This window comes from Gobio gobio (assembly GCF_949357685.1).
Source record: "Gobio gobio genome assembly, chromosome: 6".
NCBI lineage: Eukaryota > Metazoa > Chordata > Actinopteri > Cypriniformes > Gobionidae > Gobio > Gobio gobio.
Window position 1 is genome coordinate 14,780,292 of NC_137102.1, and position 24,323 is coordinate 14,804,614.

The window sequence follows — 24,323 nt, forward strand, 5'->3', positions numbered from 1 at the left end:
TCGATATTTTAACCATTCTTACAACTCCCAAAAATAAGTAAACAGAGCACATGTGTTTATCTGAAACTTTTTCACAGAGTCAAACTGCCCTGAACTGAGGGAACAAAAAGGTTGCTGTCGATAGTCAATGGGTTGACAGGGATTTAAATGCAGTACTGTATATTTGTAATAAATATCAAGCCTATACGTATTCGTATTTTTAGATTTGGAGATAAGTGAGTTTGATGCTGGTTTAGTTAGCTCTCTTCAGGTAAGAGATATATGTAGAAGTTCTTAAGGGTTTTATGAAACAGACAAAAGTGAATTTGTTTACATCCTTGAATACAAGGTGCTTTATTGATTAATTTATTGTCCACTTGTTTACCAGCTCAGTACTGTTGTTGTAAACAAACACACAGAACACACTGATACTTACAACTCGCATTTCATTTGTTCCTCACATGGTCAGTGCAGCACATGGCATTAGATCATCAGAGCATGTTAGTGGCTTGTGTTCTGATATTTTGGTATACAAACAATTTTGTTATCTCTTTTTTAAAATGTGGTTTCAGTGTTTAAAAGAAGCTATTAAAACTTGTCTGAATTGTTTCAACATGTCTATGGTAATAAGATGAAGGGCAGCTGGTGCGCTTCTTATAAGTTCACATAAGCTGAAGACTAATAAATATGTATGTGTGTATATAGGCCTATATATATATATATATATATATATATAATATACATATATATGTATGTATATATATATATATATTATAATATATAATTATATATGTATGTATACATATATATATATATACATATATATGTATATTTTATATATATATATATATATATATATATATATATATATATATATGTATATTTTATATATATATATATATATATATATATATATAAAATATACATACACATATATATGTATATATATATATATATATATATATATATATATATATATATATATATATATATAATGTATGTATGTATGTATGTATGTATATTTTATATATATATATATATATATATAAAAATATTATTATATATAATATATATTATTTATATATGCTATATAACTACAAACAGAGGATTTTCCACATTATTTGCATTTGAATAATTTCTATAATGTACCTAATAACTAAATGCTAATTTTTTTTAATTATGTATATGATTTTGTGAGTTTAAATATTTAATATTCAGCTATATTTAATATATTCTATAGCTATGTATGAGCAAGGCGTTAACATGAATGGATTGTTCTGTTCCCATTCAGTTCAAAAATGCTTACTCCGTACAAAAATACCTGATCAGAACACGGTGATTCTCCAAAAACACACACCAGTCGTGTGTCATAGGAAGCAGATGCTGATGTCAGAGCAGGGACTTTGACCAGAGCACTGGTCCCCATCACTTATCCTGCAGTAAATAATTAGTCTGCACAGTAAATAAGTGGAAACGCAATGTTTACCCTTGTGTGCCCTTTGCACTGTGGCGGGGCTCAACACCCACTTCACAGGCCAGATGCAACTCAACTCTTGCTTTTGTGAAAGACAAGACATGTATGCAATGCGTATTGACTAATGGAGACATGGGTGACCTTGACCCCATTCAACTACAATTCAAATGCTAATTCAAAAAACGAGTATATATTTAAATGGACATCCACTTGTAAGCAGAATGATGTCAGCTGCCCAGTAGATGGGGCTGTTCTGCTAAAACTATTTTAGTCCATTGAAGTTATTACATATATATAATTCTTTTTTTTTTTTCAAAAGAAATTTAAAACCTTTTTTTCTTGCTTATGTTCATACATCAGAGTAAAAAAGGAGATAATTGTATCTTTATATATTACAATTTTACTTTACATCTTATCTCAAAATTACTTTATTTACTTTTTATGTTTTAGGCTACATTGAATTTTTAACAAGCTTTCATAAAAAATTTATACATATGCATTGTTTATGAAAGCTTGTTAAAAATTCAATGTAAAACATTAAATGTATAATGTGTATATACATGTATGCGTGTGTATTCAAATATACATAATAATTATACACAGCACACACAGATATATTATGTAAATACAAACTTTTATTTTGGATGCGACTAGTCCCTATTAAAGGGGTACTTCAGCGCTGGGAAGATGATTGTGTATTTAAACTGGGTCATTTATGTAGTGTGAAATGTGAAATTATTTTTGAATTTGGTGCCTTCTAGACTCAGAAAAGACAGAAAATGTATTTTTGTCTCATGTGGATGAAAGACAACAACTCCCAGAATGCACTTGCTTCGCAGCCACGGTTATCACTTGCCCACCATGACACCGCCCCCACCGTCGTTTTGATTTTCATAGTAATAAAATAATTTTGTTCAGTTATAGAATAGACTCTACAATTAAAAACTGAACGTGTCTTTTCAATAAAGTGCGAGTGAGCCGAGCGGTGTGCGCATTTACATTCTGTGATGCGGAACTACCTCCTACTACTGGCTGTAGTCTCTAGCCTCTGGCCAAAAAAATTATTGCATTTTATTTCTGGAAAAAATCCTCCGACGGGAGGACTTTTTCCAGAAATAAAATTCAAAATTCTCTCAGGGGGACATGAGGGGGGAAAAATTCAATAATTTGAATATACTACCGGGTTTCTACTGATACAAAGCTAAATTCTAATCGCTGAAGTAACCCTTTAATCGTTAAACAGCCCTACTTGGTTTACTTGAACTGTTTTCTATTTTTATTAGGGCTGTCAAAAGATTAATCGCGATTAATCGCATCCAAAATAAAAGTTTGTTTTTACATAATATATGTGTGTGTGCTCTGTTAATTATTATTTATATATAAATACACACATTTATGTATATATTTAAGAAAGATTTGCATGTATATACTGTATATACATTTATATAATCTATAATATATATAAATATAAATGTTTTATATATAAAAATAATATTTTTTTCTTAAATATATACATGCTTGTGTGTGTATTTATATATAAATAATAATTAACAGAGTACACACACATATATTATGTAAACACAAACTTTTATTTTGGATGCGATTAATTGCGATTAATCTTTTGACAGCCCTCATTTTTATATATTTTTAAATAATATTTATTCCTGTGATGGCAAAGCTGAATTTTCAGCAGCCACCACTTCAGTCTTTTCTTATTACTTACTACGTGTCTTATTATTATCAATGCTGAAAATACTTGTGCTGCTACAGGCTTAAGTGTCACATGATCTTTCAGAAATCACTCTAATATGCTGATTTGGTATTCAAGGGACATTTCCTAATATTATCAATGTTGAAAACAGTTGTGCTGCTTAAATTTTTTTTCTGGATTATATGATGATTGAAAGTTCAAAAGCTTTATTTGACATATCAATCTTTTGTAACATTATAAATGTATTTAGTGTCTCTTTTGATCAATTTAATGCATCCTTGCTGAAAAGATTCATTTCTTTCCACAAAAAAAACATACCCCAAATTATTATTATTATTATTATTATTTTGAATAATTCAGATCCCCTTTTTTAAGTGAGCCCAACTTCTTTGTCCTCTTGCATAAGCTTAGCCGGCACCCTCTCTACCCTTCATAATGAGTTCATTGAGATGGGTCCGTGCTGTGCATGCTGAAACACAGACTCTGCCGGCTAGGCTTGGAATTTAAAATGAGCTTTTTGTGCTTTTAACACTGTGGTTTATATTCGAGGACACGGAAGCAAATCCATGACCGTGGTCTTTTTTAACCGCGTCCTGCTGTGATGCTGTTATCACACCCTTCCTTTCTGTCTGTGGCTCCCAGCCTCTCTCCCTCCCTCCCTCCCTCCCTCCCTCTCAGTGCTGCATCAATGCTGCTAGCTCCCACACTGATGATGTCATCAGCGACTCACGGCTGATCAGCATCCTTGGCTCCACCATAAGAGCCATTTTGTGTTAGTCTGAAGAAACGCTCTCTCTCAACACATCCCCACATCCATTAACCCCTCCCTCTGCTTGGCCCTGTTTGATGCACCACTGCGTACCAGGCCCTGCAAAACCAGACTCCCTCAGTCTGATGGTCTTGCCAGGGGGGGCTCCACCTGCATTGGTGTTGCTGAATTAGGGAGAGGCTGAGAGCCTATAGGGAAAAAAAAAATCAAACAACTGGGTGAGGAAGAAGACGGCGTATGGAAGCAGACTTGATGGAATAACCCACTGCTGTCCGCAATCTCAACAGGATATTGCCATCAGGAATCAGTTAAGTGAGGTCTTGATTACTGTTTGTGTGATTTATGTAGACCTATTTTATAACCAGTGTTTTTCATGTGTCTTATGAGAAGGAGGGTGGTGCACTATTCCACTCTTGTTTTGTCCGGAAAGCCACACAGAGGCTGTTGGAATACATCTGAACAAGATGGGGATGGATGTTTTTAAAAGGAAAACTGTCTTCACAGAAAATATAGATATAGAATTATTTGATCTTGTACTATAATTATACTATTTTAGCATGTATACTCATAAATAACATTATTATTATTTGATATCGAAGGATATTTAATGTATAATTGCTGTATTCAGTCTTATTTACATGTAGACTATTGACAGTTCTGAGATTGGCCACAGTGCTGAAGGATGCTGTTTATGGTAGGGTGAGGCCATGTTATGAAATCTGGGCCTTTTTCATCATTTGGATGTTTTCAATTTCAAAGGTCGGTCGGATTTACTCAGTGAAATGCCTTCTGTATTAATATATAGCCTATGTAACGACGTAGCGTTTTGTTTTAATTATTATTTTGATGTGCGTTAGGGAGGGTATATACACTAGCGCTAAGGTTTATGGAGCAGGAAACGATTTTATCGAAAATCTGTATTTTTGACCGTATTCTGCTAAAGATTCGGAGAAAATATTGCCATAGTAACAGAGGCGTCACACACTTTAACACCCCACGTCTACAGCGACGCAACACGCCGAAACGCTTTTATAGTAACTCGCGATTATACAATGCAAAGATGTCGATTATAATTGTGTAGATATTATTCGTTATTATTATATTGGGTGCGTTCTTATATTTCGCGTCTCTGGCTGTGTAGCCTATGTGGGGTGTTGCTGCCGCATCACAGCATCTACGCAGAGGCAGCTCTAAATAAACAGATGAAATACATATTTATATATGATAACCTTGTTTTGGATATCTGTGGTTTGCTTAGTGGTCGTTGAAACGGATTCGTTGCGTTTGTTTTGCCGGGTGGGCTCAGCTGACGCAAATGCCCGTCCATCACAGCTGATTCATGGCTGTATTGGCTGACGGTCAGGGCAGCCATTTTCAGTAGACTCTACGAGGACTGTTCTGTCTGTAACATATGTGCGAATAACATTTGCTCAATGCGCCGTTGTGTGTACAAACAGAACTATGATTTTGACTCGAAGGATGACACCTAGCCCAGTCCTTTTCTGGATATGAGAACAGTGGACAAATCTTGTTCAAATTTACCCACAGCTTGTTTTAGTAGCCTAACGTTACATTTATTTTTTTATTTTCAATATTTCACTTATTTTTGACAACCAGGTTGTATCCCACATGAAATTGGCAATAAAACGTAGAAAGAATCAACTGTAAATGACCAGGATAATTTTTCGTTTTAAATCTTGAAATAGGCTGTATTTCTATATTCTCCCATTAAAGGCACCTGAGGTAAATGTGGTTCTTTGGTAAAGAAGAAACTTGAACACTTTTTCCTAATCCATTATTATGTTTTAACCATGATTTGTAGCCTGATATATTTTGTAGTATGAAATCATTTAAGCTACATATAACTTTGACCCACTTCCTTTTTTATGGATTAAGACTATATCCACTGGACAGTTATTAATTGGGTTATGTGAGGTACCGTGTCATAGTACAGTGTTGTTGAAATGAAATGTCACTAACCCTGAGTTTGATTTACAGTGTGTATAGGTCATTGTAACATATGTTGTGTGACTGTTTGTTAGTTATTTTAGTCAATATGCACATGGATCCTGAACCTGTTTATAAGTCTGATTTGCTACAGAGGTTATGAATTCACATCGCCATATCAAGTGTACAGTAATCTACTGAATGTGATAGTCCTGATGAGTCATGGTCTGGATCTCAGAGAGCTCCATTACCTAAATTAGATTATCAATAGCGTAACTTAGCCAGCACATTATCCTGAACAGATTCATGGGGATTTTCCTTAATTATTTTTCGAAGAAGTGAATTGCTGAGGTACTAAATCTAAAGTGTAGGACTAACACATTTTTAGCCTCGTTTTGCATCTTTACTGTACTCTTAAAGGGTTAGTTCACCAAAAATGACTCACTCTCAAGTCATTCTAGGTGTATATGACATTCTTCTTTCAGACAAATTAAATCGGACTTATATAAAAAAAAGTCCTGGCTCTTCCAAGCTTTATAACGAAATTTGAATGAATGAATTTTGAATTTTTGAAGTCCATAAAAGTACATCCATCCATCATATAACTGCTCCACACGGCTCCGGGGGGTTAATAAAGGCCTTCTGAAGCGAAGTGATGCGTTTGTGTAAGAAAAATATCCATATTTAAAACTTTAGAAAGTAAATTATCTGGCTTCCACCTGATCGCCGTCCGTATTCAAGTCACGGAAAAAGTGTAGTGCCCCTCGCAGCTCAAAATGCTTACGCAATGTCTGACGACATTGCTCACCAGTTACGTTTTTTTCTGATCTGCCGGAAGCTAGATATTTTACTTTATAAAGTTTTAAATATGGAGATTTTTCTTACACAAACGCATCACAAGGCCTTTATTAACTCCCCGGGCCGTGTGGAGCAGTTATATGATGGATAGATGCACTTTTATGGACTTTATAAGCGGAACAACAAGTCATGCCATTATAAACTTGGAAGAGCCAGGAATTTTTAAATATAACTCTGATTGTATTAGTCTGAAAGAAGAATGTCATATACACCTAGGATGACTTGAGCGTGATTAAATCATGGGCTAATGTTTATTTTTGGGTGAACTAACCCTTTAATTCTGTAGTGAAGTAAATTTCACATATAAAGAATAGAAACCTTTTTTTATGATTCTTTTGAGATGGCAACACATAGCATGTCAGTTTTTCTCTCTACAGGTGGCAGGTGGCCTCTGATTCCTGGCTGGGCTTCATTCCATCAGATCCTGTGCTGTAGCAAAGCCCCAGCACTCAGACACCATGGCAGGTGCCTCGGTGAAAGTAGCTGTGAGGGTCCGACCCTTCAATTCACGAGAGATTGGAAAAGATAGCAAGTGTATCATCCAGATGTCAGGCAACACTACCAGTGAGTGCTCTTTCAAAACATCTGTTTTCACTTGCTGTCAATGATTATTCGAACTCATTTGCATAAGAGATGAGTGTCAGTGTGCTCACTGTGCTGTAGCAATAATTTATGATCGTAATGAAATATTTATTGCAATGGTCTCTTATCAGCACCCCATGAGAGAAAATAATGCATCTCTAGGCTTACAGGTTTGAAAATGTCGAAGGGGTCATGCTTTTGTTTTCGGTAAAGGTTAGCTTTAATTGATTGGGTGTGCTGTCATCATCTGGCCAGATTTGTTGACTTAAGATTTACTGTTTGGTTCACAGTTACACAGTTTTTGGTAGTTCTTAGTAATTTATCCCCCAGTTTCACAGACAAGGCTTAAATTAGTCCCAGACTAAAATGCATGTTTGAGCTGTTTTAACTGAAAGCAACTTGCACTGACGGATCGTAAAATATGTCAGTGCCATTGTTTTGTCTCAAGATCAGCACACCAGTAATGTCTTTTTTAAGGCAGGTTAAAAAAAAGCTACTTAAATGTCCTAATTGAACTAAGGCTTAATCCTGGCGTAATCCTAGCCCTGTCTGTGAAACCAGGCCTATATGTAATATTCTTGCATTAATCTATGGAAACAAAAATATGAGGAACAAAATCACATTTTCACTAAGACATGGAGACGGGTTCATCTCACATACAGCATAATGCTGAGAGTGGCACAATAACACTAATTATTTGCCAATAATATGCAAGAAAAACAGCAATATTATCCTGCCATAATGATATAAAAATGTGTAATATTTTTTTAATGAAATAATGAAAACTACTGTTTCATGGACATTAAGAAATATTTTTCAGTGAAATGAACAGTGTCCATTTCAGGCCAATTCTGTGGCATTTCCAGCCCCCGTTTCTAGAACAGTTCCAAAAACTGTAAACCGTCCTGTTGTTCTGCCTGCAGTAATGAGTGGTAAAACATAGTCAGCTGATGCAGAGTGTGAGGTCAGACACACTGCACGGCTTTGTGCTGGTGAGAGGATGCAGGGAGGTTCATGACCTCATTCCCAGAACCCAAGGGGATGGCATGATTCACGCTTCCTTAGAATCATCTGTCTTGAAACATGCCTACATTATGCATATATAGCCCTATACACTGTAAAAAAAAAAAAAAGTGTACTGTTCTGTATTGTTTTTTTTACAGGTGTTTTATCTGTATTTTGAATTGTGTTTTAAGGTTTAACGAAAATTTCCGTAAAATGTCTGGATAATGTCCTGGCAGAAAATTACCAGTACATTTTGCATTTAAATTTTTTACAGTGTAGAGTGTATATCCAGTATCATGTTATGATGGCTACATTGAGATATTGATTGATTTGTATTATATTTGGACATGGCTTTTGTGGACAAATAAAAAGATGGTCATGTCTTAATTCATATACAGTAAATGGCATATCATTTATAATTATAGTTAAATATAATAAAAGTTTGGGTTTGGTAAGATTTTTTTATTTTTTTTATTTAGGAAAGAAGTCTGTTATTCTCACCCAGGCTGCATTTATTTGATTAAAAATACAGTAAAAACTGTAATATTGTCAAATGTCATTACAATTTAAAATAACATTTTCTATTAAAAAAAATGAAATGATGGCAAAGGTGAATTTTCAGCATCATTACTCCAGTCTTCAGTGTCACATGATCCTACAGAAATCATTCTAATATGCTGATTTGCTGCTCAAGAAACATTTGTGCTGCATAATATTTCTGTCGAAACTGATTTTTTTTTTGTCCCCCTAAAATTCTTTGAATAAAAAGTTTAAGTTTTTAACATAAATATTGTGTAACATTATAAATGTCTTTTAATGTCACTTTTGATCAATTTAACGCAGCCCTGCTGAATAAAAGTATTATTATTATTTTAAATATTACTGAATTATATATATGTTCACAGGAATAGTGAATTTCTTCTATCCTCATTATGAAGTCTTTAGCACTATCTAGAAATTTCAGGACTGATCATGAATGAAATTTAATGAAAATGTGAAAATAGTTTAATGTATGGTAGTTTGTTGTTTTGTCCATTAGATTGTAGATGTATTCTTATAGACATGTTCTTTTTGCTTTCTAGCAATTATAAATCCAAAACAGCCCAAGGAGAACAAGAGCTTCAACTTTGACTATTCCTATTGGTCACATACGACGGTGAGTTTGTTGACACAATTAATTGGTGAAAATCTGCCTCTTACGCAACTCACTGCAGCTCATTTTTATTCTACTATGATCATGATGGCTGTTCTTGAGACATTTAAGATGATTTTCTTTGGTGCTCTGTGTGTTTCTTTCTTCAACAGCCGGAAGATGTGAACTTTGCATGCCAAAGGCAGGTTTATAAAGACATTGGGGAGGAAATGCTTCTGCATGCCTTTGAGGGATATAACGTCTGTATCTTTGCCTATGGGCAAACTGGGGCCGGAAAGTCATATACCATGATGGGCAAACAAGAGAAAGACCAAGAAGGCATCATCCCATTGGTAGTGTACTATAATACCATCTGTTATTGACATTATCACTGTCTAGCTTAGATGCTTTCAAGTTTGTGGAAACACATTCTTAATGATTCATCTCTCTGTGACAGCTATGTGAGGACCTGTTTACCAAGTTCAATGACAATAATGACAATAACATGTCATACTCGGTTGAGGTAAGAACAACACCTTCATTATAATTATAAATTGCATTCTTTACTCAGAATCTGTATAGCAAGTGAAAATTGTTCTGCTTCTTCAGGTCAGTTACATGGAGATCTACTGTGAGCGTGTGCGGGACCTTCTGAACCCAAAGAACAAAGGGAATCTGCGTGTGCGAGAGCATCCTCTGATGGGGCCGTACGTGGAGGACCTATCAAAACTGGCTGTTACTTCCTACAATGACATTCAGGACCTGATGGACTCTGGAAACAAAGCCAGGTGACACAAATTTAAGTGCAGTATGGGGCAACTCTGAACTACACTACCCTTCAAAAGTTTGTTTGTGAAAGAAGTCTCATACTCATCAAGACTGCATTTATTTGATCAAAAATATATATATTTTTTGTGAAGTATTATTGCAATTTAAAATAACATTTATTATTTTAATACATTTAAAATGCCATTTATTCCTGTGATGGCAAAGCTGAAATTTCAGCATCATCGTCTTCGGTGTCACGTGATCCTTCAGAAATCATTCTAATATACCGATTTGCTGCTCAAAAAACATTTCTTCTTATTATCAATGTTGAAACAGTTGTGCTGCTTAATATTTTTTGTGGAAACTTGATACATTTCTTTTTTTTGCAGAATTGTTTGATAAATAAAAAAGTTCAGCATTTATTTATTTGAAATCTTTTGCAACATTTATTAATTAAACTATTTCTTAAAATAAAATAAAAAACACTACTGACCAAACTTTTGAATGGTAGTGTATCGTATTTTGTATGGTATAGTGTATAGTGTATTTAACAAATAATATCACCACTGCTTGGCTTTTGCTTACTATGCTGTTCGTCCTCAGGACTGTGGCTGCCACCAACATGAATGAGACCAGCAGCCGCTCCCATGCTGTATTCAACATCATCTTCACACAGAAACGACATGATAGTGAGACAGACAACACGTCTGAAAAGGTACCGCATCCTCTCCTTCTGCCTTTTCCACCAGGCCTCCATGTATGGCAGTGTTTAGCATTGTTCTATAAGAACTGTTCAGAAATAGACTAGAATGTACTAGACTCTCTACAGTTGGAACATCACTAATGGATATTGGCAGTTTGACAGTCGCTGAAGTTGCTGGTATATGCATTTGAGTGCTTTACCGTTCTGAGACACAACATTTTCGTTTTCAAACAGGTCAGCAAAATCAGCTTGGTAGACTTGGCAGGGAGTGAGCGGGCTGATTCGACTGGAGCTAAAGGCACTAGACTCAAGGTGGGTCACTTTAAGTTCAACAGAATTTCAAGAAATGTGTCATTTCAGATGAGTGCATCCATTAAATGTGCATGCTCTGTCCCTTTTCTAGGAAGGAGCCAATATCAACAAATCTTTAACAACACTGGGTAAAGTTATCTCTGCGTTGGCCGAGGTGGTAAGAATTCTTTCAATTCAAATAGGAATGTTATTAAAAGAAAAGTAACAATCTGAAAACATTTTTAAAAATCTGTTCTTTTATTGTTTTGTAGGACTCTGCCCCAAACAAGGTGAGGATCGGTTTAATCTGTCTTTAATAATCAAGCATCATGGCTGTAGCTTTGACAATTGACATGACTTCTGTTCTCCCTACAGAACACCAAGAAGAAGAAGAAAGTCGAGAGCTTTATTCCATACAGAGATTCAGTTCTGACATGGCTGCTGAGGGAAAACCTTGGTACGTGGCTTCATGCACCTTGTACACACCTTTTTATCAATAATCATTGCTCTCCATCAGTTGAAGCATTTCATATTGCAGTCAACATGGCCAGTTTAACTCAGGCGTGCAATGGACGGTGCAATAACTTTCGTTTCACTATACATTTGTGTTGTTTACATTACATGCACTTACGCGCTGATTGCCAACAAAACACAGATATTTGATGCAGTTTCACTCACCGCCTGCGGTTTCGACTCATGACCGGGAACAAACAAACACACTTGCAGAACTCTGTTGCTGCCCTGGAAAAACAAACTGCATCCACTGTCTCCTTAACACTGGCTTATTTGGGAAGCTGAACAAGGTTATCTTTCCCTCACAACCAAAAACAAACTTCTTTAGTGACATTGTTGATTTTGTGGTCTAAAAAAGCTCGTTGATGGGCGCGTTCTTGTTTTCGCTCTGGTTGATGTACGCACACGCTCATCCGGGGGAAGTGCCCATACAAGGAATTCTGCCCTTAATGACGTCATACAGGGCCATACTCGAAACCTTCCGAAATTTGTTCAAATCCTGAAGGAGTGTATTTTGCACAGAAATACTCCGTCATACATCCAACTCATTTTTTGAAATTTTGGCCATGTTTAGCATGAGAATCCAACTCTTTAACTGTGAATAAGTCAGAATGCGTGAAATAGCATCCTGAAGATCACAATGTTTTTCACTTATCAGGAGGTAACTCTCGCACTGCCATGGTAGCAGCTCTAAGCCCCGCTGATATTAACTATGATGAGACGCTCAGCACGCTCAGGTAAGAACCACATGATGCCATTAAGGCATTACAGAATATTAGACTAATAGGGTCACAAAATACTACACACTTTTTTGGTATGTTAAAAAAAATGCATGTGTTGCACTTTATGGAAAACAATGATGATCACCCTTATGTTGTTCAAAACTCATATGACTTCCTTTCATTTGTGGAAGGCAAAATGAGAAGTGTTGCTCTTTTGTCCATTTAATGAAAGTAAATGGCAACCAGATAATGACTAAAAGCACCTTAAACCTATATCTATTGCCATATGATGGCTGATGTGGGTGTTCAGTTGTGAGTTGTGATTACTACAAAGAATGTATCTACAATATTTCATTAGATGTCATTAGGCTTTGCAGTTGATGTTGATTCTGAATACTAGACTATTTGGGACATTCTGATGCTGTTTTGGATAATTGATAGCAATATCACTGTCACAGATATGCTGACCGAGCCAAGCAGATCCGTTGCAACGCCGTCATCAACGAAGACCCCAACAACCGCCTGGTGCGTGAGTTGAAAGAAGAAGTGGCTCGTCTGAGGGATCTGCTCTATGCTCAGGGTCTTGGAGACATCATTGAGAGTGAGTCACCTGTGATGCATTTCAAACCGAGGAGTTACAATATTCCATTCTTCTTTAAAATTTCAAATCAAATGCAAATGCTGCCAAGACAATGATCCTAGTAAAGCAAATATTCTCTACCTGAGGGTCAGACAGCTCTAGGAATGTGTCTGAAAGTTTTGTCTTCTCTCTCCGTTTCTCTCAGCATATCGCGCACAAGCTCCTGGGATATCTGCTCTCAAATGTGTGTATTTTGGCACTCTAAATGCTTTACAGCTTACAATAACCCAGGGGTCGGCAACTTTTTTCAATTTTTTTATGTGAAATGCAGTTTATTTATGTATTTATTTGTAACAAAGCCATATTTTTTGAGTGCAAAAAAGAAAAAACAGAGCAGTGCCAAAGCGTGTCACCCATGCAGCACTGTGAACTGGACTGCACGACTCACAGGATAGGCATTTATTGGGTTTGCACAGGTCAGTTTTTAGTTTGTGCTGGGCTGTCTGAAATTGTTCTCACATTTTTGCTTTGGTGGTTAAAAAAGATCTCTCTTTAAGATTTCACCAACAAAATGAAAATTCGGTCATTATTTGATCACCCTCATGTCATTCCAAACCCATATGACTTAATTTCTTCTGCTGAACATAAAATATATTTTGAGAAATGCATTTTTTCCCCCCATTGGAAGTCAATGGGGTCCAACGTTGATTGGTTACCAACCAATCTGCTCCATAGAAGAAAGAAAGTCATACAGGTTTGGAGCAATATGAGGATGAGTAGACAATGACAGAATTTTTGAGTGAACCTTTAATTTGAGGAATATTTCACATATGTGTTGCCACTTAGAGTTTTGGAGAATTATGGATGTACTTGATGAACTGAGGTTGCGACAAATTATCAATTTAGTAGAAGATTAGTGTGCCTTTAATTTGAATTGTGCACGTCACATATCAATGTGTGTTAATATTATTATATATATATATTTTTTGCCAATTCAGCTTCAGGTCATACAACATTTACTCTCCACAAACTATTTTTACTCATATTTGTAGCTTGACAGAGGTTAATTTTGGACTTTGACATCAACATTTTAGAATAAACAACTAAATAATATTACAATCATAAATCCTCTGTCCTTTTCATGTGTCTGCCAATATTGACCATTCGTAATGTTGCCGACCCCTGCGATAACCAAAGCAGGAATCTCTGGACCACCAAAGTCCAAAGTCTGTGTGGTTTCATCTAATCAGATTAAATAAAACGTATTATTCTGACATGATCGTACACTGCTGCTCTGATGGTCCAGAGGCGCTCTAGACATTTGCTTGGAATTTGCCTCTATGTAAAGCACAGGCATGTCATTAATGCGGTCTGTGCAGTCACGGATCAGTATTACATTGAGTGTTCAGTTCATCTCCATGCTCATTATCTCAAGCATGGTCCAATGAATTTGAGGCATGAGGGATAAATCAATTAATAATCATGTTTTTTATATTCTGATTTACTTAAAAAAAAAAAAAAACTAAAAAAAAAACACAACAGCGTCTGAAGTCCTCAAATTGATGCCGTCTGCCCTGCGCCCTGCAGCTTTATTACCTCTTTAATTAGCTGTTAAGCTTTATGTTTGACACTTTCTACTCTTCCTCCTTCCCCTTCCTTTCTGTTTCCATGGTTTTCCTTTTTCTCTTTTCACAATTTTCTCCATTGACTCTCCGACCTGACGTTCCCACTTGTTGCCCAGACTTGTCCAGTTACAAGACTAATATCAATAGCATCCAGGCTGTCAATCAAAGGGGTGATTTCTCCACAGTGTCCCATGCCATGACAGGGATGAGCCCCTCCCCCTCTCTCTCTGCCCTGTCCAGCCGAGCTGGCTCCATCAGCAGCCTGCATGACCGGATCATGTTCAGCCCTGGAAGCGAGGAAGCCATTGAGAGGCTGAAGGTGAGCGAGAGGATGATGGGATGGCTGGATCGATGGATGGTTTGATAAATTAATAAGGGCCAGTGCTGATCTTTTTAATGTCGACCTCTTTTCCAACTAGGAAACTGAGAAGATAATCGCAGAACTCAATGAAACTTGGGAAGAGAAACTTCGGCGCACAGAGGCCATTAGAATGGAAAGGTTGGAGACCCCTGGGAGGGCTTTTATCTGAAATTATGTGTCTGAAATTATTCAAGTTCAATTGTAAAAAACAAAAAAAAACATCTATTGTCATTAGGGAGGCACTTTTAGCTGAAATGGGTGTGGCGATGAGGGAAGATGGAGGAACCGTTGGGGTCTTTTCACCAAAGAAGGTTAGAGGATTGTTTAATGTATTCTAAAAGGAAGTTTGTCAAGTCGTATGCTTCAACCAGCACTTCTTTATGTTTCAGACTCCACACCTGGTCAACCTCAATGAAGATCCACTGATGTCTGAGTGCTTACTATACTACATTAAAGATGGAATCACCAAGTAAGAATGTTGTTTATTTACAACCAAGATTTTCAACCAAGATATTGCAGTGTCTGTAGACACATAAATAAAAAGGCCCACCCTGCCACCTCTTACATTTTATAAGATTTTTAAACAAAGCAAACCAAGTTTGTGATTTTATTTTTCACACAAAATGTGTTGGCCTATCAATGTTTAATAAAAACATGTAACATGTACATATATATTTATATATATATATATATATTTTTTTTTTTTTTTCTGTTGTCATACACTATGGGAGTATTGAAAAACAAAACATTTTCAAGGTGTGCCTTTAGCCCCGTTGTACCCTAAATTAAATCCAGGATCAAAAGGATGGTTTAAATGTAAACCTGCTTATTTTTAAACAAGGTTTATAGTTTGGTGCAACAGAATTGTTAGATAAACCTTGATTAAACCCTTATTGGTGCACCCCCCCCCCCCCCCCTTTGTCCTAAGTGATTCACATGCTGTATTTCTGTGATTTACCATCTATTAAGTAAACTGAAAAATACACAAATCATTGTTTAATTAGTGTTCAAATTGTGTAATAAAGACAATTTGACCCTCTGTTCTAAAGTGAACAGTATATCCACATTAATTATTGTTTTGGCACACATTAAGTGATGTTTATTCACTATATTAAATTAATCATTAACTACTAGTGTGTTAATGCTCAACTAACCACCTGATTATGGACACTTAATACAATACATTTTACCAATATTTTTTAATATAAAAAAATCATATATTGATATTAAATGATCATTATAATATAATTTATATAAGAGTATTAATTAATATTGTTTTTTTTCTTCCAATATCTATTTTGTACTTTCACATGGCATTCCTCTATCAGTATCTGTTTCCCTTAATCCTGACATATGGCCTCCATATTTTCTTCTGCAGGGTTGGCCGTGAGGATGCCAGCAGTCGGCAGGACATTGTCCTGAGTGGCCATTTCATTAAAGATGAACACTGTATCTTTACAAGTAGTACAAATGCCTCTGGAGAGGGTACGGTGGTCCTGGAGCCCTGTGAGGGAGCAGAGACTTACGTCAATGGCAAGAGAGTGACAGAGCCCACTGTTCTCAAATCAGGTAACCCCTCAGTTTCCAGGCTAAAAACAGGTTCAGTCTGATGAACAACACTTTTTTGGTGCCTGTAAGACCCAGATTGTGACCCTGTCTGTAATCTTAGGTAACCGTATCATTATGGGCAAGAGCCACGTCTTCCGTTTCAATGACCCAGAGCAAGCACGGCAAGAGAGGGAGAGGACCCCGTGTGCAGACACACCTGTGGAGGCGGTGGACTGGGCCTTTGCCCAAAGAGAGCTATTGGAGAAACAAGGCATTGATATGAAACAAGAGATGGAGCAAAGGTAGCACTTCTGTCACTGGCCCTTTTGTGGTCCTAAAACAGCATGAATCATGCATTTTTATCATCCATGAAAATTACATCAAAAGGCACTAACAGCCCATCTAAAAACATCAGATTAACCGGCTAAAACCAGCAAACCAACCAACCTATGATTAGTTCCAGCTGCAATATCTATTTTTTGTGGCTTTATACTGATGCTTACATCATTTACAGGTTACAGGAGCTGGAGGATCAGTACCGCAAGGAGAGAGAAGAAGCAAGTAACCTTCTGGAACAGCAGAGACTGGTAAGCCATTTCAGACTAGTGAGAAATGAATTAGTCTATAAGTGGTAAAAACCAGAAGAAGCTGGCAATTAAACCAAATGTATTTTTGTTTAGGACTATGAGAGTAAGCTGGAAGCTCTTCAGAGGCAGGTCAACTCCAGATATTACCCAGAAACCACAGAGGAAGAGGAGGAACCAGAAGAGGAAGGTTGGTAACACAGTTTGAATGACATGGGTATGATCTGATTAATATATATCAAATACAATAATAAGCTGGCAAACTTGTAAATCACAGAAAAAATGTAGAAAAGGTTTAGATGTTTCTCATTTGAAATGGGTTCATATTTTGATCCTACAGTGCCGTGGACAAAGCGAGAGACAGAACTGGCACTCTGGGCTTTCCGCAAATGGCGATTCTATCAGTTCACCTCTCTAAGAGACCTGCTCTGGGGAAATGCAATTTTCCTCAAGGAGGCTAATGCCATTAGTGTGGAGCTGAAGAAAAAGGTACATTGAAATCATTTTAGGTCAGCCTAATGATCATTTATATAATTCTTTTTTTGTTGATAAGTGCTAATCTTAAAATAAAATAATTAATAATAATGTTTCTCCTCTTTTTCTCTACAGGTTCAGTTTCAGTTTGTGCTGTTAACGGACACACTGTACTCCCCGCTGCCCCCTGACCTGCTGCCCCCCAGCATAGCCAAAGACAGGGAGAAAAGGCTGTTCCCTCGCACCATTGTAGCAGTAGAGGTTCAGGACCAGAAAAATGGTGCCACACATTACTGGACACTGGACAAACTCAGGTGCAGTGAGATTAAATATACATAAACATACAGTTTATCCCTATAGTCATGGATCAGGAGTAAGTGACCAATTAAAAGCAGCGACACTGTTACTAACCACATAGCTTAGCTATTTTCAAAATGCTGTCGCTTTTCCAGTAATTTGCTACTTTTCACACCAGAAGTGGTGTAACATTAAAAAAAAAAAAGTCTCATATTGGGAAGTCTGATTAATTTCAGTTGTTAAGCGGTTAGTTCAGATGGTTCATATAAATAAACAAATTACTGAAGATGCATCTTTGAGTTTTACAACCCTCATTGTTTTAGCTAAATACTTCTCTGATTAAATTATATATCATCTGCTTATGCATTCAAAAAGATATTGTCCTATTAAAAATCTTTGTTAATAGTAGTCTTTGTTAGTAACTAGTAGTGTCTAACTATTTTTTTTTTTTAAATTGAGTAGCTTGGCTGTAATTGAACTACTTAAAATTATGATTGGCCTGTAGCTTGTTAACATCCTCAACGCTCAAAATCTCAAACAAATTCTCATTTTCTGCTCTATCAATGTTTATCCTCTTGAATTTACGTCATAGCAATGAACCATTCTTTTGGATTGCTAATCAGAGGCAGATGGTATTAGGCTGAGGTTCATTCTTATTCTAAAAAGCTTTTGATTAGACAAAAATTTAGATACATCATGTGCAGAATGTGTCATTAATATTTTTGCTGTTTTCCTAGAAGAGGAATATTGTACATTTTAAATGCTTATAGCTACTAAAGGTTAATTTCACTTATTGTTTTCCTTTTGGGTTATGCTTAAAAAGTCAGCAAATAGAAAGAACATAGCAGATAAACATTACAGTGTATTTTTTGTTGATGCATTATTATTATTATTATCTCTGCAGACAAAGGCTGGATTTGATGAGAGAAATGTACGACCGAGCAGCAGAGGTGCCCAGTACAGCAGTCGAGGAATGTGATCATATGATGTCCGGTGGTGACCCCTTCTATGACCGCTTTCCATGGTTCCGCCTGGTTGGTCGGTGAGTAATCAATAAGTCAAGCTTGTACTGTATGCTGTGCAACTCTGAAGTGCCAAGTGGATGCTGGTTTTTCCACTGTACATGACTGGAAACTGCCTATTATTTGCATTATTCCTTCACTTTTGAGTGGACTGGCAAGCTATGTGCAGCGTTCGTTCAATGAGCAATCTTGCACTGATTTGTCAATATTCAGACAATCCAAATGCTAAACCTAAGCTTGGACACTCCTTACCAAACACCCTAGATAATTAGCCGAACACAGATTTGGAGGTTCGTGGCCGGGTTTATGCTGGCATACTACAGTGCCCTGTACATGTGAGCGAGTATGTGCACGTGTGTTGTACTAACCCAGTTCCCGTGTCTCTGGCTGCACCAGCACTCCCATTCTCAACACGTGCATGAGTGAGCGCATGAGTGACCTTACCCTCTCCCCCACCCTCTCCGACCCTGACTCGGACATAACCGAGCTTGCCGATGAACGGCATTATGGGAAAGTCGAGGTGGAGGATGAGGAGTTGGAGGACCTGGACGATGAGATCTTTTTGGAGGACCCTGGCTCAGAGCTTGGGAGAGAGGAGGAGGAGGAGGATGGTGTGGGGGAGCACTGCCCAGGTGTCAGCGATGGCCAGGACCCCTTTTACGACCGCTGGCCTCTGTTCAGTTTAGTGGGAAGGTTGGTGAGGTTTCAGGAGCATGCTGTCAGAGGAAACTAGCTCTTTCACACTGAGACACAGACAACAGGGTCTGTTACTAGAACTTCCTACCAGGGCATCAAACACATTAACCGTACCGGCAGGGGTCACAATGTCTATTGCCAAGAACTAATAAATAATTAACAATGATGCCATTATGTCAACAATATACATATCCATTTATTAATACATGTGTGAAACTGTTGGCCTGAAGAAAGTTTTCCTCTTTGTACATGTTTTAGACAACCCTTTCAATGGTAATTGAAGTGTTCAGTAACTGAATGAGAGGAAACCAAACAGAAGGATTTGCAAAGTGAAGATACTTCATGTGAAAATCACCATAGACTACTAGTGACAGATCCTCAATGGATGTTTATTGTTACAAGGGGCAACTTTTTTGCGTTTGAAGCCATTTGAACATGGGTGGCTATACAGGACTAAATTAATATGCAAGTGTTTTGAAGGCCAGTCGCATCAATTCTGTTTTGAAAGACACTGCACTGAATGGCAGTATAATACATTTTTGTCTGCTCTTTTCTGAAATGATATTGGCGTCTGCAGAATATCGTCGTTTCTGTGATCTGAATAATTCAGCAGATTGTTTTGTCTGAAAAGCAACAGCGCTCAAGATGAAAGAGCTGGTTTCGACTACAGCAGTTTCAATCAGGCATGCCAGAGCTAAAATTTGTATCACGGTTTTGGATTGGCTCTCACACTCTCACTTCCCTGCACACATGCAACATACAAGATTTGTGACGTGTGTTGACTTTGATTTCTTTTTTAAGTTGATGGCGGTCAAATTCATGTATGTTAATGTCATTTCAATTTTTTGCTTTCCAGTTTGCATCTGGCCCAACAAGCCAAATTTGGAGTTTATTTTTTATCACTAAACATTTTGTTTATCTGAGCATGCTGTATTTGCGCCTCACCAATCTTGTCGAAAGCTCCTCCCCTCTGGCCACGCCTCCTGCCACTCTTGACCCCTGCCTGTCAAGCTTCGTCCAGCAACACATTGGGATCAAGAGGGCAGATCTGAAGTGAATTATTGAATTTGTAGGCCAATCTGTTACCAAACTTGACTGCATACAATGTCAGGGATTTCATAGACTCATAAATGTGACATTTAATTGTAGTTAATCCTTCAATCAGTTACTGAAACATCACTAAAATCTTGATGTGTGACAATGCATTTCCCAATCTTTGCTTGTGAATATGACTCAACAATTTAGACAATCAATCAGTCAAAAGTTATAGTGTAAAGTAGCTTGTGGTGCAGTTCTCCTCAATATGCATGTTCTTGAAACACTTCACCAACCCCCACAGAGACCAAAACCCACGCTATCACCACTTCTGTATCATTTTTTGAGAATGGGGGCTATAATAGAGTGTTCACAGATGAACCGCAGACCTAAAGGGCACTTTTAGGCTTTTGCTGGAGCAGCTTCTTGTTTGGTTGCTTTTTTGTGTCTGATGTTGTGTTGTCTAGTGGCAGTGTGGCTGAATTGATCTTCAATAACATTTTTTCCCAACTTTTTTTTCCATTAATTTTAACCCTCTTTTTTTCTTTTTTCTTTTCACCCATCAACTGTCTCAAATCCCTCTTCTTTCTTCGGCTCTCCTCCTTTTTCCCATCATCCTCTCCTTTTTCTCCCATAGGGCATTTGTGTATCTGAGTAATCTGCTGTACCCTGTGCCATTAGTGCACCGTGTGGCCATTGTAAGTGAGAAAGGCGAGGTCAAGGGGTTCCTCCGTGTAGCAGTACAAGCCATATCAGGTAAGATCATCTTCATGATGCTTTGACAAATCCGTTTTGAACAGATTCCAAACAGAAATTACTTTTTTTTTTAAATATAGTAAAGGAGTACCACAAGGCTCAGTATTCAGACCTATTATGTTTTCTTATTTCGTTGGTTAATTCCCTTTTTTATGAATACAGGATTTTGTTTAGTTTTTTGCTTTGTTCCTCATAATTTGTTGCCTCTGGTCCTGATTTGGTTTAGATACACTATATTGCCAAAAGTATTGGGACACCCCTCCAAATAATTGAATTCAGGTGTTCCGATCACTTCCATGGCCAAAGGTGTATAAAATCAAGCACCTAGGCATGCAGACGCTTCTACAAACATTTGTGAAAGAATGGATCGCTCTCAGGAGCTCAGTGAATTCAAGCATGGGACCGTTATAGGTTGCCACCTGTGCAATAAGTCCATTTGTGAAATTTCCTCACTACTGAATATTCTACGGTCAACTATTAGTGGTATTATAACGAAGTGGAAGGAATTGGGAACAACAGCAACTCACAGCGGTGTCAGCACATGCTAAGGCGCACAGTGCGCAGAAGTTGCCAACTTTCTGCAGTCAATAGCTACAGACCTCCAAACTCCATGTGGCCTTCAGATTAGATCATCAGATCAAGAACAGTGTTTAGAGAGCTTCATGGAATGGGTTTCCATGACCGAGCAGCTGCATCCAAGCCTTACATCTCCAAGTGCATTGCAAAGCATCGGATGCAGTGGTGTAAAGCACGCCACCACTGGAGCGTGTTCTCTGGAGTGACGAATCACGCTTCTCTGTCAGGCAATCCGATGGACGAGTCTGGGTTTGCCTGCACAGAGTCCTGACCTCAACCTGATAGAACACCTTTGGGATGAATTAGAGCAGAGACTTGCGGGCCAGGCCTTCTCGTCCAGCATCAGTGCCTGACCTCACAAATGCGCTTCTAGAAGAACACACTCCTAAACCTTGTGGAAAGCCTTCCTAGAAGAGTTGATTCTGTTATAGCTGCAAAGGGTGGGCCAACTCCATTTTAAACCCTACATATTAAGAATGGGATGTCATTAAAGTTAATTTTAAGGCAGGCGTCCCAAAACTTTTGGCAATATAGTGTATGTTTTGTATATCATCAAAATGACCTTAAAAATTAAATATGAATAAATATTTAAATGTTGATCAAATATAATCATATACAGATTCTGTGTATGGCATCGCTTGTACTCAGTCCCACTTCTCCCCCTACTAGCGATGTCCCTGTACAGATGAAATGTTCAGCCATAATCTTTAATTTCTTGTCACAGCTGATGAAGAAGCTCCTGATTATGGCTCCGGTGTGAGACAATCAGGAACTGCTAAGATTTCATTTGAGGATCAACAGTTCGAGAAGGTTGGTTGTGTCACTCATTTTATGTAACTGTTCATTCTCACAATTATTATCTCAGTAGTTGAGTTGGCTTTGGAGTTTCAGGCATTAAATTGTTTTCATAGAAGGTGAGACACCATCAAGAGTAAAACCATCAAGTTTTTCTCTCTGCTCAGTTCCAGACAGAAACATGCACTGCTGGGATGTCTTACTCAAGCTCATCTCAAGAGGAGCTGCGCATCGTAGAAGGAGAAGGACAAAACTCAGAGATGGGGCTCAGTGCTGATGAGGTCAACAACAACACCTGTGCAGGTAAAAAACAGTACTGGTGAATAAAACCATATTCATTTATTGATTAGTGATTGATAAAAATTGTGCAGAATGCATTATGATGAATTTATACATGCCACAACATAAAATAATGCCCAATAATCATGCTGTGATAATTAACTGTTAAAGTAGTGGTATATGTGTAAATAGTGTTTGTATTCTAATCTGGTGTTTTTTCATGCATTGCATCTAGCCTCTCCTGATATTCCTGACAGTCCTCTGAAGGGTGTTCTGGAATGTCCTCTTGATGTGGCTCAGGAAAAATCATTCCAGCACTTAAAGATTGGCAGCAACTTCACCTTTAGGGTCACAGTGCTTCAGGCCTCCAGCATCTCTGCTGAGTATGCAGATATCTTCTGCCAGTTCAAGTGAGTATATGTATTCCAAGTAAATTGTATTCATTCATAATTTATCAGGGTTTTCCATAATAAAAACTGTGCTGCACATTGTCGTGGCTGACAGATTGTAGGATTTGAAAGGCAAACCCTTTTATGCACATTTCTGCCACAGTGTTAACATTGTCTTAATTTTCAATGTCAATTCAAATCTTTCAAATTGTTTAAAGATCCCCCTAGAAAATAACATTCCCCCTCCGTTTGAATGGGGTTGCCGCTATTGCATTGCACTGAACACTGATCCAAGAAGCTTGTAAGACATCTGATGCAATCTCGTCTCAGCCTCCCTGTCTTTTTCTAGCTTTATTCACAGGCATGACGAGGCATTTTCCACTGAGCCATTGAAGAACACTGGCCGAGGGCCTCCTCTGGGATTCTACCATGTACAAAATGTAACCACGACCTTTGTGCCATTTACTAATCAAGTAACTCAACCATATTGGAGATGTTAGAAATAAATCAAACTTAAATTATGTATGTGTGGTTTGCTACTATTTGCAGATAACCGTAGAGGTCACCAAGTCCTTTGTGGAATACATCAAGAGTCAGCCAATTGTTTTTGAGGTATTTGGCCACTACCAGAAACAGCCCTTCCCTCTTCTCTGTAAGGACTTGATTAGGTGAGTAATCTTTTTCTTTGATTATTATTATTATTTATTTACTTGGTCACCTAAAATGTCAACTAAAATCTTCTTGCCCTGTAGTTCATTACGTCCAACAAGAAGGCAGTTCCCTAGGGTTATGCCTTTGTCAAAGCCAGGTGAGTTGATATTTTGACTCAGTTCTTGACCATTTCTTGTGGTC

At 37.5% G+C, this 24,323-nt stretch overlaps 1 protein-coding gene across 1 annotated transcript in view; it reads left to right on the top strand.

Moving 5' to 3' along the window:
- The first annotated feature begins 3,939 nt into the window (after positions 1-3,939).
- kif1ab (kinesin family member 1Ab) overlaps positions 3,940-24,323 on the top strand; it is a 36,520-nt gene continuing 16,136 nt past the window's right edge. The window contains exons 1-32 of the mRNA XM_079820128.1: positions 3,940-4,240; positions 7,116-7,302; positions 9,408-9,481; positions 9,631-9,810; positions 9,915-9,980; positions 10,067-10,245; positions 10,829-10,940; positions 11,163-11,240; positions 11,332-11,397; positions 11,492-11,509; positions 11,595-11,676; positions 12,391-12,469; positions 12,913-13,055; positions 14,845-14,978; positions 15,079-15,158; positions 15,256-15,331; positions 15,410-15,489; positions 16,399-16,589; positions 16,690-16,870; positions 17,083-17,155; positions 17,249-17,342; positions 17,493-17,641; positions 17,762-17,940; positions 18,828-18,965; positions 19,318-19,638; positions 21,314-21,432; positions 22,733-22,818; positions 22,971-23,106; positions 23,318-23,492; positions 23,821-23,911; positions 24,021-24,139; positions 24,224-24,279. Coding sequence (XP_079676254.1) covers positions 7,197-7,302; positions 9,408-9,481; positions 9,631-9,810; positions 9,915-9,980; positions 10,067-10,245; positions 10,829-10,940; positions 11,163-11,240; positions 11,332-11,397; positions 11,492-11,509; positions 11,595-11,676; positions 12,391-12,469; positions 12,913-13,055; positions 14,845-14,978; positions 15,079-15,158; positions 15,256-15,331; positions 15,410-15,489; positions 16,399-16,589; positions 16,690-16,870; positions 17,083-17,155; positions 17,249-17,342; positions 17,493-17,641; positions 17,762-17,940; positions 18,828-18,965; positions 19,318-19,638; positions 21,314-21,432; positions 22,733-22,818; positions 22,971-23,106; positions 23,318-23,492; positions 23,821-23,911; positions 24,021-24,139; positions 24,224-24,279 — 3,661 coding nt within the window. The 5' untranslated portion in view covers positions 3,940-4,240; positions 7,116-7,196. The remainder of the gene's footprint in view (positions 4,241-7,115; positions 7,303-9,407; positions 9,482-9,630; positions 9,811-9,914; positions 9,981-10,066; positions 10,246-10,828; positions 10,941-11,162; positions 11,241-11,331; positions 11,398-11,491; positions 11,510-11,594; positions 11,677-12,390; positions 12,470-12,912; positions 13,056-14,844; positions 14,979-15,078; positions 15,159-15,255; positions 15,332-15,409; positions 15,490-16,398; positions 16,590-16,689; positions 16,871-17,082; positions 17,156-17,248; positions 17,343-17,492; positions 17,642-17,761; positions 17,941-18,827; positions 18,966-19,317; positions 19,639-21,313; positions 21,433-22,732; positions 22,819-22,970; positions 23,107-23,317; positions 23,493-23,820; positions 23,912-24,020; positions 24,140-24,223; positions 24,280-24,323) is intronic.